General features: G+C 35.5%; 1 protein-coding gene across 3 annotated transcripts in view; it reads left to right on the top strand.

Moving 5' to 3' along the window:
• LOC145984375 (dedicator of cytokinesis protein 7-like) overlaps positions 1–14,936 on the top strand; it is a 138,746-nt gene that overhangs the window by 40,072 nt on the left and 83,738 nt on the right. For all 3 annotated transcript variants that reach the window (XM_083118035.1, XM_083118037.1, XM_083118036.1), the window contains 9 exons: positions 884–1,066; positions 4,293–4,396; positions 4,879–5,047; positions 8,651–8,817; positions 9,132–9,199; positions 9,446–9,575; positions 10,700–10,865; positions 13,434–13,592; positions 14,357–14,586. In XM_083118035.1, coding sequence (XP_082974161.1) covers positions 884–1,066; positions 4,293–4,396; positions 4,879–5,047; positions 8,651–8,817; positions 9,132–9,199; positions 9,446–9,575; positions 10,700–10,865; positions 13,434–13,592; positions 14,357–14,586 — 1,376 coding nt within the window. The remainder of the gene's footprint in view (positions 1–883; positions 1,067–4,292; positions 4,397–4,878; positions 5,048–8,650; positions 8,818–9,131; positions 9,200–9,445; positions 9,576–10,699; positions 10,866–13,433; positions 13,593–14,356; positions 14,587–14,936) is intronic.

Raw genomic sequence — 14,936 nt, 5'->3', positions numbered from 1 at the left:
AAACTATAGCTCCAGTCTCGATTAGCCTTTCTGTGCATAAAGTGGACTTAAAACACCAAATCAATCAATCAATAAAATCCCCACCATTTAGAAAAGTAGTTGGTGAATGGTGGTTTGTAAAAAGCCACTCCTAACCAATCCACAGAATGCAAAGGAACTAAGAAACAAACTGATGAAAATGATTCCAATAATTATAATTAATCTTTGAACTGCTTTTCAGGCTGATATTTAGTGTAATCAATATAAATCATCTTTGAGAAGATAGTATTTTTTTCAGTGTGGATATAAAGGTGATTATCTAGAATATATCCTCCGTAGCACAGGATTGTACTTACTAAAAAAACCTGAGTTTCACATTTTGTTATAACTTCACTCATTTTAAATCTTAAGTTAACTGTGACAAGATAGATGAAAAGATGCAGGAAGTAAAGAATGGGACAAGGATATAGAAGGAAGTGTCTGCAGTCTATGTTAAAGGTGCCATGCAGGCATTCACCTGGAGTAACTGGGGTAAACCACATAGAACTCAGAACCTATGTATCTGCCATCTAAGTTTGAGCCTGTGTTCATCCAAATAAGGTGTGTGTGATAGAATATATCATTCGTCATTTTGTAAAATGGAGAATGTGACTGTAAAAATGGGATGGTATCTCTTCTTTATTAGTTATTTGGCATGTTATTCATATGTGGAACCAGAGAAACGATGTAAACCATGTGTTTTAAGCAGGAACTGTAAGTTTTTGCCTCATGGTTGTATCCATGCAGGATTAATATGTTGTTTAAGGACTCATAAAGCAAACGAATCCTTAATAAAGAAAAACATTAATAATAAAAGTAGTTTGTCTTGTCTTGCATTTTTCTACTTTTTTAAAATTTTTCACAGATGTTGCAAGTTTTTAGAGATGGAGAGCTGCAGATTGGAAATTTTAATTTAGCAATTAAGCATGAATTACCAACTATAAGCAAGTGGTACTATGCACAGAATCCAGAAGTACACAATGAGACAAAAGAAGACAGATCAATCTTTCATGTTACAACGACAACAGTATCCTCAGTTTATGCACAGGTATGTAATAGGTTATACATTTTGAAAATTAGAAAACTATGCTATTAATGTGTAATTCTTTTGTTTATATAGCTATCATTAAATTACGATCAACATTTCTATTACAAACAGACTTTCAGTAAATACATTTGTTTTTGCTCTTTTAACCTCACAATCTATATTAATGTAATATAAAAATCAAACGTTTTAACCATGACACTGAGAACTAATGAGAAAAAAGTATGCATGACTCAAAGTTCTGACTAAATGCATTATGATATGCAATATGTACTTAGATGATTGCTGTTCCTCCAGATAGGAAATTTTAGATAAAGCATCCCCCAGTTGCCTCATACGTGTTGAACCACGTATCCTCCCCTTGCCATCCTCTGTGTTTCCTCCCATGTAAGAATTTATGCTTTAAGGGCTGAATATATAGATATAATGCATGCCATGGTCAAAATATGCCAGGAAAGAAAGTAATTAACTTGCATAGTGCTTCAAGAAGTTTCAAAGAGAACCATGCCAATATCGTAAAATCTGAAAACTACTCCATTACCCATTTGGATAGATGCATATGAACATTCAACCTCCTATGAGGTTGCTTCATCTCATGGTTGATTTGAGAATTGTTTTCAGCATTGGGGGGCCTGAAATAGAAAGTGCATGTTCCAACAATAGCTAGTTTTGAAGAGTATTTTGTCATTGCAAATATTTGGAAGTTTTTGAGTAACTTGCTATAGTAAGCCAACTCATGCCCCTTTGCAGCTAGTCTCTCGAAGCTTTCTTTCATCTCATTGTTTACAAAATGATTTTGTGAACATGTATTTAACACTGCTTTTCTGTTGCAAGTGGTCATGTGTTCTAGGAGTTTAAATAGCAATATGAAACTTGACATGAATTCTGGAACAAAAATTTTTGTAGTTTTTTGCTTTGACTATTTTCATCTTGATATATTTTTATATATTATAAACATAGGATAAAATATGTTACAAGTCTGGTTGGTTAAACACTAGGACTGCTTATGAGAAGAATATTTACATAAAAATTTCTCACGATCACACACCCTGTGAGAGTTTTAAGAAATTGCCAGAAAATTTACTGTAAAGAGATAAATGCAACTTACACCCACTATATTTTCTACCAGTTTTACTGTGCTAACTGCATGATTCCATACTAAGCTTCATACTTTAGCATCTTTTTACAGAAGGTTGTTTGCAATCTATGGTAACAAGTTATGAAGGTCACAGTAGCGCAACATGTAAACATACGGAAGCAACATAAAATGCAGCAGTGTGAGTTAGTTATAAGTACAGAGTGTACAGCAATGTGCTCGATTACCATGCACATAGAATGGCACCAAAAATTGAACCATTCTGGAAAGGGTACATCACTGCCCTTTCTGATGCAAAATTCTCATATTGCGAGATTATCAAGCAATGTAAGAGGCATGGTTTCACCATACCCAAGAAAGGCATCTCGTGTGTGCTGCATAAACAAGGTAAGGCTAAAAAGGACTTATTCCAGAAGGCAAGAAACATTCACATCTATGACCATTCTCCAGCTGGACCCCAGAGATCATTTGGAAGGTGAAGGCCCTAGTCTCTGGCCCAAATCCAGCAACACAGAGAGCCATTGCAGCGAAATTGGGGTCTCTGTGACAACTGTCAACACCAAACAACTGGGATTTGAACCTGAAGAGGCGGCATTAACGCTGAGTTCATAAGCTGCAGTCCCGGCACAATGCAGAACATGCCACAAACAGCCGAAAGCATTATGAACACCACCTGGCTAGTGAAAAGTGGATGTTTGTTGTCTCATTAGATGAGGCATATGTGTATCTAAGTGACTGCAACAAACCATGCACAATATATTAGGGTCGATCAAATGAAAATGGAACGGGGACCACAGAATGAAATCAACAAGGTTAATTTCAAACATAATCTCCAAAGTTACACAAGCACTTGTCCCACTGTTTCACCAAGCAGTGAATACCCAGCTCATATAACTCCTTTGGCTGAGTTCAGTGCTGACGCACCCAAAACATTTTAAATCAATCAATCAATCAATCAATCAATCAATCAATCCTTTGGCTGAGATTGGAACCAGTTGCAAACATTGTCCATGATTTCATTGTCTGAGTGAAAGTGCTTCCTTTTTCAATGCACCAAAGATATGGAAGTTGCATGGTGATAGATCAGGGCTATATGGTGGGTGTTCCAACACTGTCCACCCAAATGTTGCCAACATGTGCTTTGTAACAGCTGGCGTATGTGGGCACATGTTGTTATGCAGCAAAACCACTCCAGAGGACAACAGACTGGGCCGTTTGGCCTTGATTGCTGCTCGGACAATACTGCTGTCCGACTGCCTATGTATATCACATGCTCACGTGCGACTATCTAGGGCGAGTCCATTATGCAGTAGGGGTTTCCTTCCTTACCTCCCACTCTACCTTTACACAGGATTGTCGCCACACACATACATAAATATAACACAATACATCCACTGTTCCATTTTCATTTGTTCCACCCTCATATTACGAACCACAGGATGAAAAAGGGTTTGCAAGATGGTATGGGGAGAGAAAGGAAAATTTTCAAAAGTTTCCATATGTTCATTGCAAGATACAGCTGTAACGGCATGTTAACCATTCCCCTGACAGCTACAAATGTGAAAGTCAACTCAGTATATTATCAGTCTCACGTCCTGACCCAAATTTTTCACACTTAAATCCCAGCTCCTTATGATGCAGATTCCACTAAGTTCTGGCTGCATCAGGATAAGGCTTCAAGCCATACGTCTGCTTCATCCTGCCTTGTCTTGGAGGATATGGGGAGAGAAACAAGAATACATTCCATTCCTTACAGTGACATCCCTATTAAATTACTGGATGCTTTGCAAATGGATATCTGTGCATTTGGGTTATTGAAAAGGGTCCTTGGTCCTGGTCTCTGAAAAGTAAACCAGGAGGAGTGGTATAAACTGGATATAACCGTATTTTGCACTAGCTTGCTGCAGTGAAGACTGTGATGCAGAGCAATAGCTCATGCTTGTGGCCACCACATCGAACATCATCACTGGTGGAGGTGTGGTTTTTCATCAGTTACAGATGTTGAATTTGTTACCATAGATCGCAAATAACCTTCTGTAGTGTCCTCTATTTTAGACTTCCAAAAATTTGAATGATTTATAAACATATGTGATGATACTTCTTTATATTAACTACTATTTTTACCTTGAACAGGATAAACCAATTGATAGATTCTTCAATCTCTGTTCTGGCCTAGAAGATGGATCATTTCCAGCAGAAATAACACAGATTGACATAGAAACAGAACTGAAAATTAGGTATATATTTCTTACATAACATGCATGCATAGGGGTATGAGAATAACCTAAAATTTCTGTCCTTTGTTGGTATTGGCAAAAATAATTGTTCTTAATCAGCATTAGCATCATTCTTAAGTTAAATTGTTTGGGAGGTAAAATAGAATGTTATATTTGAATATAAATTACCACAAATATTTCCTTTTGTTCTTTTCCACTTGTTAGTTGGGCTCTATATGTTTGGAAATCAACACTGTTACAATATAGTTTCCTCCATACTTGAAAATAGTATTTGTCTTGGGTGCAGAAAAGTTTGCTGTTTTGAACAGCATAATTATTCTTTATCAAGACCATCAACCTAGGATGGAACTGCAGTGACCTCACTGTACAAATTGAAGAGTTTACATTTTCTCATTGAAGAAATTGCTTCCATGACCTCTTTGTGTCCGGAGACTTTCTGAATTTTTGGTTGGAGTTTTACTGAAGAATATTTCTCTTTCTAGAATGTTCCACTTGAAGGATGCAAGAAGAGACTCCTTAATTAAATTTCTTCCAATTATTTTCAATAAACTTGTCTCACTAATTGTGAATCCACCTGTTATTAAGGATCATCTGATTCATGTAGAAGATAAGGCATTTATGTCAATGGCAGAAATTGTTGAAATCATTTCAGTGAGTATTGTTTATAATAACTATCATCTCATTGAATATGATATACTCCTAATATTGTTAACATCAGGGATTGCGACTGAAATTCATTTCAGTTTGAGTTTTGGTTCGGGTCAGACTGAAATCACTCCTCACTTTACCAGTTCTAGTTCGGTGCTGCAAACCGAAATCAGATAGGTAATTCGGACTCAATCTCGAATTGATGCTGGCAATTTCTACTCCAGCCAAGACGATCTGAAACTCAAAGTTTCTCATGCATTCTGGTTGGCACCACTTCAGAAACCAGTTTCGAGGAAAGCAGTTTGACATATCAGTTTGAGATTACAGTCCATGGCACGGCAGAGGTGAGTTTTGGTCTGGAATAATGGTCGAGCGACTGAAATTGGTTAAAGTACTGTACAGAATCAGTTTGACCTTTGGAATTCCAGAAAGCTGTGATGCGTGCAGTGGAAAGTGATTCAATGTGTACAGAGGACAAAAGACTTAAGCCTTTTCATTCAAAACACTCGCTGGTACCATGGTTGCCAATTTTTAATTAAAATTTTCAAGAGAGATCAATATGCTGGTTATTTGTGCTACTTTGAATATAGTTAAAGGGGAAAGTTGAAAGTAATTTGAAATGCTGGTTGGTGCCAATTTTAACCTTTCAGTTTTTAAAAATAGAAAGTTGAAGATCGGAATGCTGGTTATTTATGCTACTGTGAATACAGCCAAATAGGAAAGCTTTTAATAATTGGAAAAGCTGGGTTGTCATACCTAACATTTTTTTTAACTAGTAAGTTTAAAATCTGTATGCTGGATATTAATGCTACTGCATATATAACTAAATAGGGATGTTTTACAACACCAAAAATGCAGGGCTGCCAAATTTTGTTTTAAATTTTGCTGGTATAAATTTGAAAAGCGGTATGCTGGTTGTAGGTCTATGTCCTACTTTGAATACAGACAATTTTGAAAATTTTAAATGGTGTGAAATACAGGGTTAGCATATTATTTTTATGTTTTTAAAGTTATGAAGTAAAATCCGTATTTAATGGTTATTTATGCTCCTGCGAAAACAATTCATTGATTGCTGTTATTTTGCATCACTTTTCTACCAGTTTTGGCTAATCACGACGATGAGGATGCATAATGATATGATGAAGGAACACTTACAAAGAATATTTATGGCCAGGCCAGGATTCAAACCTGGGACCCCTAACGTCATAGCAAGCTGTGGTATCCACTCTGCAATGGAGATGTAAACAGCGAAATAGTGAAGCTAAAAAAATGCAGAAATGCCAGGTTGCCATATTTAACATTTTAATTTTTGAAGCAGAAACCTGGAATTCGGTATGCTGGTTACTTATGGTAATGTGGTTATAAGAAAATTGAGGCAATTTGGAAAAAATCACAAATACATGTTGCTATATGTTTAACTTTCTGAATCCAGGAAACTGAAAATGGTGTAGTGCTTAGCTATAAGAAATATAACCAAACTGTGAAATGTTAAAAAAGTGAAATGGTATGGTTGTTATGACTAACTTACTTGAAAAGTAGAAAACCGAAATATTCATGCTCTGAGCATATGGCCTGCTTGATAGCATAGTGGTAAGGTTGCCACCTTGTAATCAAGGGGTCTCAGGTTTGATACTTGCTGGAGGCACATTGCACACAATATTACACACAGAAGCAAAATACTTGGTATTGTTTTACATATATTTTTTGTAATTCTTTTTCTGTACTTCTCCATTCTCTTCTTGAAGAAGTTTAAATGAAAACTCTGTATGATTTCCTTCGTTTAATTATTTTGCCTTCCATGATTTCCAACTTTTTTGATACATGGAACTAACGATAAGGAGTTTTTGTTCTTGTATATTGTTTGCAATAATTCTGGACATCTTGTAATTAAGATTAACTGAGAGTGGTTCAAAATGGTTTCTCCATTCGTTTTATTTTTTTCAAATCTTTGAATTCTCATATGTCACAGCTCACAGGCATGCACAATATGTAAGGGAACACATCTTTTTCAAATGCTTCTTGTTATGACAGAAAGAATGGAACAGCATGCATAAGTTTAAAAATGAATACCCTAGTCTAGAATAACATAATTCGAATACAATTGGCACCACTGGGTCTAATTGAAAATGTGACAATTTGCCTGTGCGGATGAGAGATCGTGACTGGTTGTAATACACATTGTGATTGCCAGACATTCCACTGCAGTTTCCTCCACCTTCCTTCTTGCAAGCAGAACAACACCAATCCACTAGCCAATAGCACTGATGTCAGTAACCTACAAGCAACAGATCACGAAACAAAACTGCAACTGTGTGGGAGAGGTAGGAAAATGGCCAACCTCGTCATGCAAGAAAATTGATTTCTTGAAATGGTTCACATCCTATTGCACACTGATTAAACTGAACTAAATATGCTGTGTTTAATTACACAAAGGCTGAAACTATAACCTGAACTGAAATATTTTGGTACTCCTGAACTGAATCTTGCTCTCAACAATTTCATTTCAGTGAACTCTTGATAGTGCCTCACAGTAAACCAGTTCAGGTACTGAAACTGAAATTATGTAGAAGCCAAATCCACTCTGAACCAAAATTGAACCAAAACTCCGTGCTCACTTCCGCAAGCCAGAAACTTGCCTCTGATGTTTTAGTTCAGGTTCAGAAAGACTGAAAGTACGTCGGAACCAGATTTTCTATTTTGGTTCAGCTTCAGTCGCGATCCCTGGTTAACATTACAGTATAGGACTTAGTCCAGAATTCAAGAAAAATTTATCCTCTACCAAATATCATGTTAATAATTGAATGAACTTGAAGTAAATTCAAGTTTCTGAACTAATTTGCCATCACTTTCAGAAATGGAAAAACATAGAGAAGTAATATATGTTCAAATATCTATTAAAGTACCAGGTGTTTCATAAATAATTGAGGGGTTACAAAAATTTATTGCAAGTAAACTATTGAACTTTCTTTAATGAAACCAGTCCAGAATGAAGAGAAACTCAAACAGTTTTTCTTAACACCTACAAATGTTCAATGTATACACCACGGGTGACACGGCATGCATCAACACGATAGGAATGCAAAAAGTTTGTGAGTGCATGTTTTGTTAAGCTGAGAGTTCATATATCTGCCACTAGGTGACACTCAAATCACCCACATCACTCACAGTGTTTTGTGTAATGTTTGGTTCCCAAGATCACAGGACCTTACACCATGTGACTTCTTTTTGTGGGGTTTCATCAAAGACAGGGTATTCGTCTCCTCGATGCCATGTGATATCACAGCTGGGAGCATATCATCGCAGCGATAGACACTATCAACAGGCCTATGTTGATGCAAGTGTTGCAAGAAGTAGACTATCATGTTGATGCGTGCTGTGTCACCTGTGGTGCATACATTGAACATTTGTAGGTGTTAGAAAAAACTGTTTGAGTTTGCGTTCATGTTGGACTGGTTTCATTAATCTAAGTTCAATATTTTACTTGCAATAAATATTTGTAACCCCTCAAGTATTTATGAAACACCCAGTATAATAATTCATGCTTGTCTACTGTATTTTGTTATTACAAAACTGTATTTTATATGATAATATCAATTTTGATTTTAGGATTTGGAAGCAAATTCACTGGAACGTTCAGAGGACTGTCTCAATAGAGCAAATTTACTTGTTGCCTACATCACTTACCAATGCTTTGTACCTGATCCTGTTGATAGTCAGAATGAATGGATACAATCTCAAGCACCCTTTGACTCAACCTATAGTCAGACTGATAGGTAAGCATTTGTGATTCAAATGACATAGATATGATTGAACAAATTGAACTATGTAACCACCCCTTAGCCTTTGAAGATTCCCCCAGGCTCACAAGGTACTCAGTGGGTACCTGTGGTATTTTGTTGAGTATGTCCCAGCCATCAAACTCCCTCCAAACTCTGGTAACCTTGCTGCCTCAATCCAAGACTGCTTATTTAATTTCTCCTTATTAGCACCAGTATTATAAATGTACACATTAGACTTGCATATACATAACTCCAAACCATTTCACATAATACAACTTCAATTATATATGCTACATATTATTTTTCAGTTACATGGATCATCCTGAAGTTAAGATGACATATTCAGATCCTGATGAATCACAAGTGAATCCAGGAGGTAATTTTGGCAAATGCTTTCTGTTTCTCTTACCTTTTGTGCAATTCAATTAGTGTAAGTCAGAAGTTGTGTTGAGCTCTAACAGCATAAGTAATTTTCTTTTCTAAGAAAATTGATGCATGATATGATGTAATTAACAAAATTAAGCTAATTGAGATTCAATTAGAGCAAACTTTGTTCTAAATTGATTATTTTCCTCCATTCCATTGAATAAACTGGTTAATTTTTATATATATATTTTTTCAGGTGAACAAATTGGACAGGAAGTTGAAAACCTTTCCAATCTTACACACTGCAACTTCCTCCATGAAGAACTAGTCAAGCAGTGGAGAATGGTGATTGGTATTAACAAGGATATCGTAGCAAAGCAAGCTTGGTAAATTGTGAATTATCTGGAATTAGCCTGGAATTTTTCATTATTTTGAATTTTATTATTGCTACAGTTACATATCGAAAACACACGAGGAACAGAAATAGAGGAGCTTAAAATTATGCTTTAGGAAAGGAAAAGAGGATACTTAAAAATGTATATATAATTAACATTTAGATGGATGATTTAACTATCCCTGTGAATATTAATATGCTTTTTGTATTTTTCCATTTTCATTATTTATCACTGCTTTATACTTTTTTGGGTTGAATACAATGATGAACTGATGAATAAATTGTGACAACAAACATGAAATTGATATCCAGAGCCCTTGCAGAATATTTTGTTAATGCAGACACTCCACAAAACTGTTGCATGGCAATTTTGTGAACTCTGTGATTGATAGGTAAATAAAATCAAACTGATACTTTCCAATGCTGATACCACTGGTATCGACTGATACCAATACATCAACATCAGTATTGGTTCTGACATATAGTAGACCTTTCCATCCGATAAATTGTTTGTTTTAAATTGATAAATATTTTACTCCTTTTTACCAATAGTAATAGCATGAAATTTCTTAATACCTGGTAGGGATATTCAGCCTAATAGAGTGAGGGATTCCACAACTCCCTATCAATCATTCTCATCCCACTTTTAAGGACAACAATTTTTTTCTCTCACAACAATACTTGTTTATTGAGCAGGGCAATCTCGAATTTTGCCTCTGTTAAATATCACCCTATATTGTCAGCAATACAAGTCCACCTCATTCAACAGTAGTTACTAAAATGAATGCAGAAATATTAACTTCTTTTTTTTTACCTCACGTGCATTATCAGCATCATGAGCAATGTCGTAACATTTGATATTAGCTACCGACTCAGTGGCCTAGCTCTTTAAGTGATCGATTGTTAGATTTTGCCACTGAAGTTCCCAGATTCGAATCATAGCCTATGGTATGGGTGTTCCTTGCGAGTGTCTCCTCATCAACTTCCTCTAATCATCGTCCATCCTCATTATTTCGATTAGCCAAAAGTTTCAGGGATGCAATGTAAAATAACAAAAATAGACTACAATTTGATATTAACTTACTTGCATTGCTCATTTTGTGCTTGTCTTTGCAGGTTTTTCTTTGATATGATATATAAAAGCATGGTTGAATATTTGGATAGACGACTTTTGCTAATTGCTGCCAGGAATGCTCGTTTTCCACCAAAGTTTGTAGCTGACCTCAGAACAATGGTGTCAACTATGATAATAGAAATATTTTCAAAGAAAGAGAAGCATCTGGTATGTAGTCTGACGAACTTGTACAATTTTAGCTTTATTTGTTTACACAATAGTGTTGTAGTTGTGCAATCACACACAACCTCAAATCCGTCCTTGTGGAGGCGAGCTTTAATTGTATCCTCCACCTGCATATTGTCCACGGAGCCAGTAAACTCAGTAATCAGCTATGTTTTAAGCTGATCATAGGAGAAAACCCTACCTGCCTGTGCTGCTTTCCAGGCTTCGCACCAACAAAGAGCCGGGACCATTTGCAGTTTCTTTACCGCGTCCCATTTGTTAAGAGTTGGAAGACTCTCAACGCGGTCAAAAAAGTGCCTTATGTCCTCGCCAGCCATGCCCTTAAACTGGAGGCCATCAAGCATAAATGGGTTCATAAACCCGGAAAAGCCATCCTTGGGCAGGGCTGTGGGACTCGAACCAAAGTACTCATGGGGTGCTCCCGCATGTGCTGATTAATCAAAATCAGGCTCCTAATTGGCATTGATGTAGCTGTAGGGCCTGTGTGTCGTTAAAACTAGCACCGACCGTGTTTTTGGTTAAAATCACGAGATGATCGAGCGTCTCATCCAATTTGTCCAGGAGGGGGAGAGTACGGAATGTGTGATTAAGAGGATCGTCTACCCCATATAACGACATGAAACATACTAAAACAAATGAAAAGCCAACAACAAGAAATAGTTGAAATGACGCAAAATTTGTGAAGAAGTAAGGTCGACGGGTAGTGGTAAAAAAAAATGGAGTTTAAGTTTCTCCTAAAAAGGAGTGGACACTAGAACAGCTAGGGGGCTAGCCCCGTGAAATAAGAACACAAACATTTTTTTTCAATTTAACACTTCACTTGACTGAACAGACAGGGCGAGGAAAAACTTAGGGAAGTTCGTTTACCTGTAGTACCATTGGAAGTTCTCATCCTCGCGGTCCTGGCTTTGATTTGTCCTATCCTGAAATAAAACATATCTAGGGAGAGTACTTGGTGTCTCCCGAAACTGCCCTAACATAATCCCGATTTCTAATAGATTACTTATTAAACGTATTTCTCTCCTTCTCCTTCTCTTTGATTCTATATGAGCTCAGCTACTTTGACTTAACTTCGATGTACAACAGAAAGCAATGAAGCACGACTCTGGAGCTCTCTAGCAATTACTATATTCGATGTAGACCTAAAAGCAACTAAGAGGCAACTAAGGATGAGATTTTCTCACGCAGACTATTTATTCAGAATTTGAACATGTGATCGGTAAATCCGTTGCCTGAGCACATCCTTTGGCAATGGCGATTCTGATGAAAAACGCTGATTTCCTGATTTTCATATTGTGCCAGCTTAATGCAATGTCAGCGGAGTTTTTCCAAATCCGCTGAAGGTTGCTGGCGTGATTAACTTTTAAGAAGCTCTTTTCCAATGCCCCTTTTTATAACATGATTCGCTTATTTATTTATGACACCCGGGTCCTAGGTTCGACTCACACCTGCTGTGTAATACGAATTATACAGAATTCTGAAGCCCAGTGTGTCAATCATGATATTTTGCTACACCAAACCCAAAGGAAAGATATTCAGTGAAATATTGTAAACATTAATTGTGTAAAAAATTTATTTTCATTTCATTATTACATCTGCTTCTTACTTTTTACATAGTATTTCGTTCACTGGAAAAATAATTTCATTCTGAATTTCCTGGTTTCAGGACATGTAAAACCTGGAAATTTAACCCACACAAAGAAAGTGAGAAGCACATTACCAGTATTATTGTATTGGATGATCTTCGCAGTTACATAGAAAACAACCAATGTAAACTCTCCCCTTCATCTGACTGTATACTATTTATAATAGCTGATTATTGGGTTTACATACTGAATATGTAAGCAAGGAGAACATACAGACATTGGTATGTCAAATTCTTCTGCATAAGAAGATATAGTGGTGCACCCAAATGATGTATTCAGAGGTTCTGTTGGAGATGTGTGTGTATGTCTTTCTGTCTATTTCTCCTGCATGTTCACAGTACATGCTATTATTAACTATAGCTGGGAAACCTGTGCTATATGCCTTTCTTCTGCTACTGAATGTGATCAATAATTCTGAATTCTAAATAAATAGAGGGCAAATTGAAAATAGTTGATTAATGTCTCTCCATTTCATAATACTTTTTGAAGTGCATGGGTGAAAATTCTTTCCCAAGTTTGAGATGTGGTGAACTTCAGATAAAAACTGTTCACAAAGTGGAAATTTCCTTTAGTAAATTTATTCATATTAGTGAACATTATATTGGCCACAAAAGACAAATTTATGTATTCTATGCATATGTAATGCCATTGCATTTTCAACAGTCTCTTCATAGAGATTAAGTATAGTAAGAGAGTTACATGAATATGAGTGGAATGAAAATTTGTAAGAATAGTTTTTGTTTGACTTTGTTTTGTGACTGACCTCATAGTACTGTCTGTTGTGTAAGTAATTTTGAAGCCTATTAATTACTGATTGATTTGGATTCATTTCTAAGATTATATTTTTGTAATTTGACATTTGTTCACTTCACCAATTATTATTATTATTTTTCTTTTCTTTCAGATACACAGAAGGCTAAATTTGAGCCTAGCATTTTTCCTGTGTGATCTTCTGTCAATTATGGATCGTGGTTTTGTATTTTCATTGATTGAGACATACTACAGACAAGTTACACATAAAATAAAAAACAGAAACCACAGTGAAGAATACTTTCTGTTACTGGTAAATATTCTCTTTACATTAATTATTATTAATTATGTTTTGAAAAAATAATTAATTTTCATTATTATTTCATTAGAATTAGACCCACGTAAAGCATTGGTCTACAGACAAATAAAGATTATTATATTGTTGTTATATTTTCATTTTATTATATTATTATTATTATTATTACCTTGATCTATTTGTTAATTACATGACCATTTTCTACTAATCTCTCAATTTCCTGGGGGCCTCCCCATGGCGTAGTGGTAGCGTCATTGCCTTGTAATCAAGGGGTCCCGGGTTCGATACCCGGTGGAGGCACAAGTGGTTCGGATCCCACTTTAAACTGTAGGTCCAGTCCCGATTAGCCTTACTGTGCATAAAGTGGACTTAAAACATCAAACCAAAATCAAAATCAAATCAAATCTCAATTTCCTATTTGTATTATTAAATTAAGGCAAGAGAACAAATAGAATGTGAGTCTTTTGTTTTTGAATTTCTAATTTGTAAATAATAACCTGAAAATGAACTACTATTAAATGTCTAAATATGAAGACAAATTTACACATTCTAAATATCTGTCTGTATATTTCATTGGCAGAGAAAATTGTTTCTTGAATAGTCAAAGTAAACAGTATTGTTCATAATATACACATGATATATGCTTGTGAAGAACCTGTAGAAAAGTATACTATATGTTTACTATAGAAATAATATACTCCAAGGAGAATGTGCATGTTTGTATATATATGCTAATATATATTTAAATTGTGATTTTTTAGCTAGATTTCATCTCGATTGTCTGCAGCTATGAGCACTTTGTGGCATTAAATCTGTTAGCAGCACCACCTTGCAATTTTTTGTCGAATGTGGTGGAAAATTGTGAGTTGTACAACATGGATGCAGAACAAAATTACTTTCAAGTTGTGAAGAATTCTCCAATTCAGTTTGGAAAGAGAAATTTTCTCATATATTTGATTTTCAAGTGCCTCAGAAAGTCACTTCAAATGAAGTAAGTACATAAACAATTGTATTAATGTCATTATCATTCACCGTTTATTTTACATCATTAGAACATTAGAGCCTCTTTGCAGTCTAGAAAGAATAAACATATTTATATTACACATTTATGTATTTTTTTTTTTACTTTGGTAAATCACTAAGCCATTGTTTGTATTAATATCGTTCATTCTACAATACATGTATGCATGCACTTTATGAATTTCATCAATTCATGACTCATCTTCATCATCACATTTAATGCAGATAGGTAGATAAGCAATAATAAAATAAAAATTGCAAAAAAACAGATACAAATTTACTTTATGAGCAAAATGTAATTGTTAATTCACAATTCTTCCA

This window comes from Lepisma saccharinum, chromosome 2 (assembly GCF_977018435.1).
Source record: "Lepisma saccharinum chromosome 2, izLepSacc3.1, whole genome shotgun sequence".
NCBI lineage: Eukaryota > Metazoa > Arthropoda > Insecta > Zygentoma > Lepismatidae > Lepisma > Lepisma saccharinum.
This window is presented reverse-complemented; position numbering and strand designations above follow the sequence as displayed.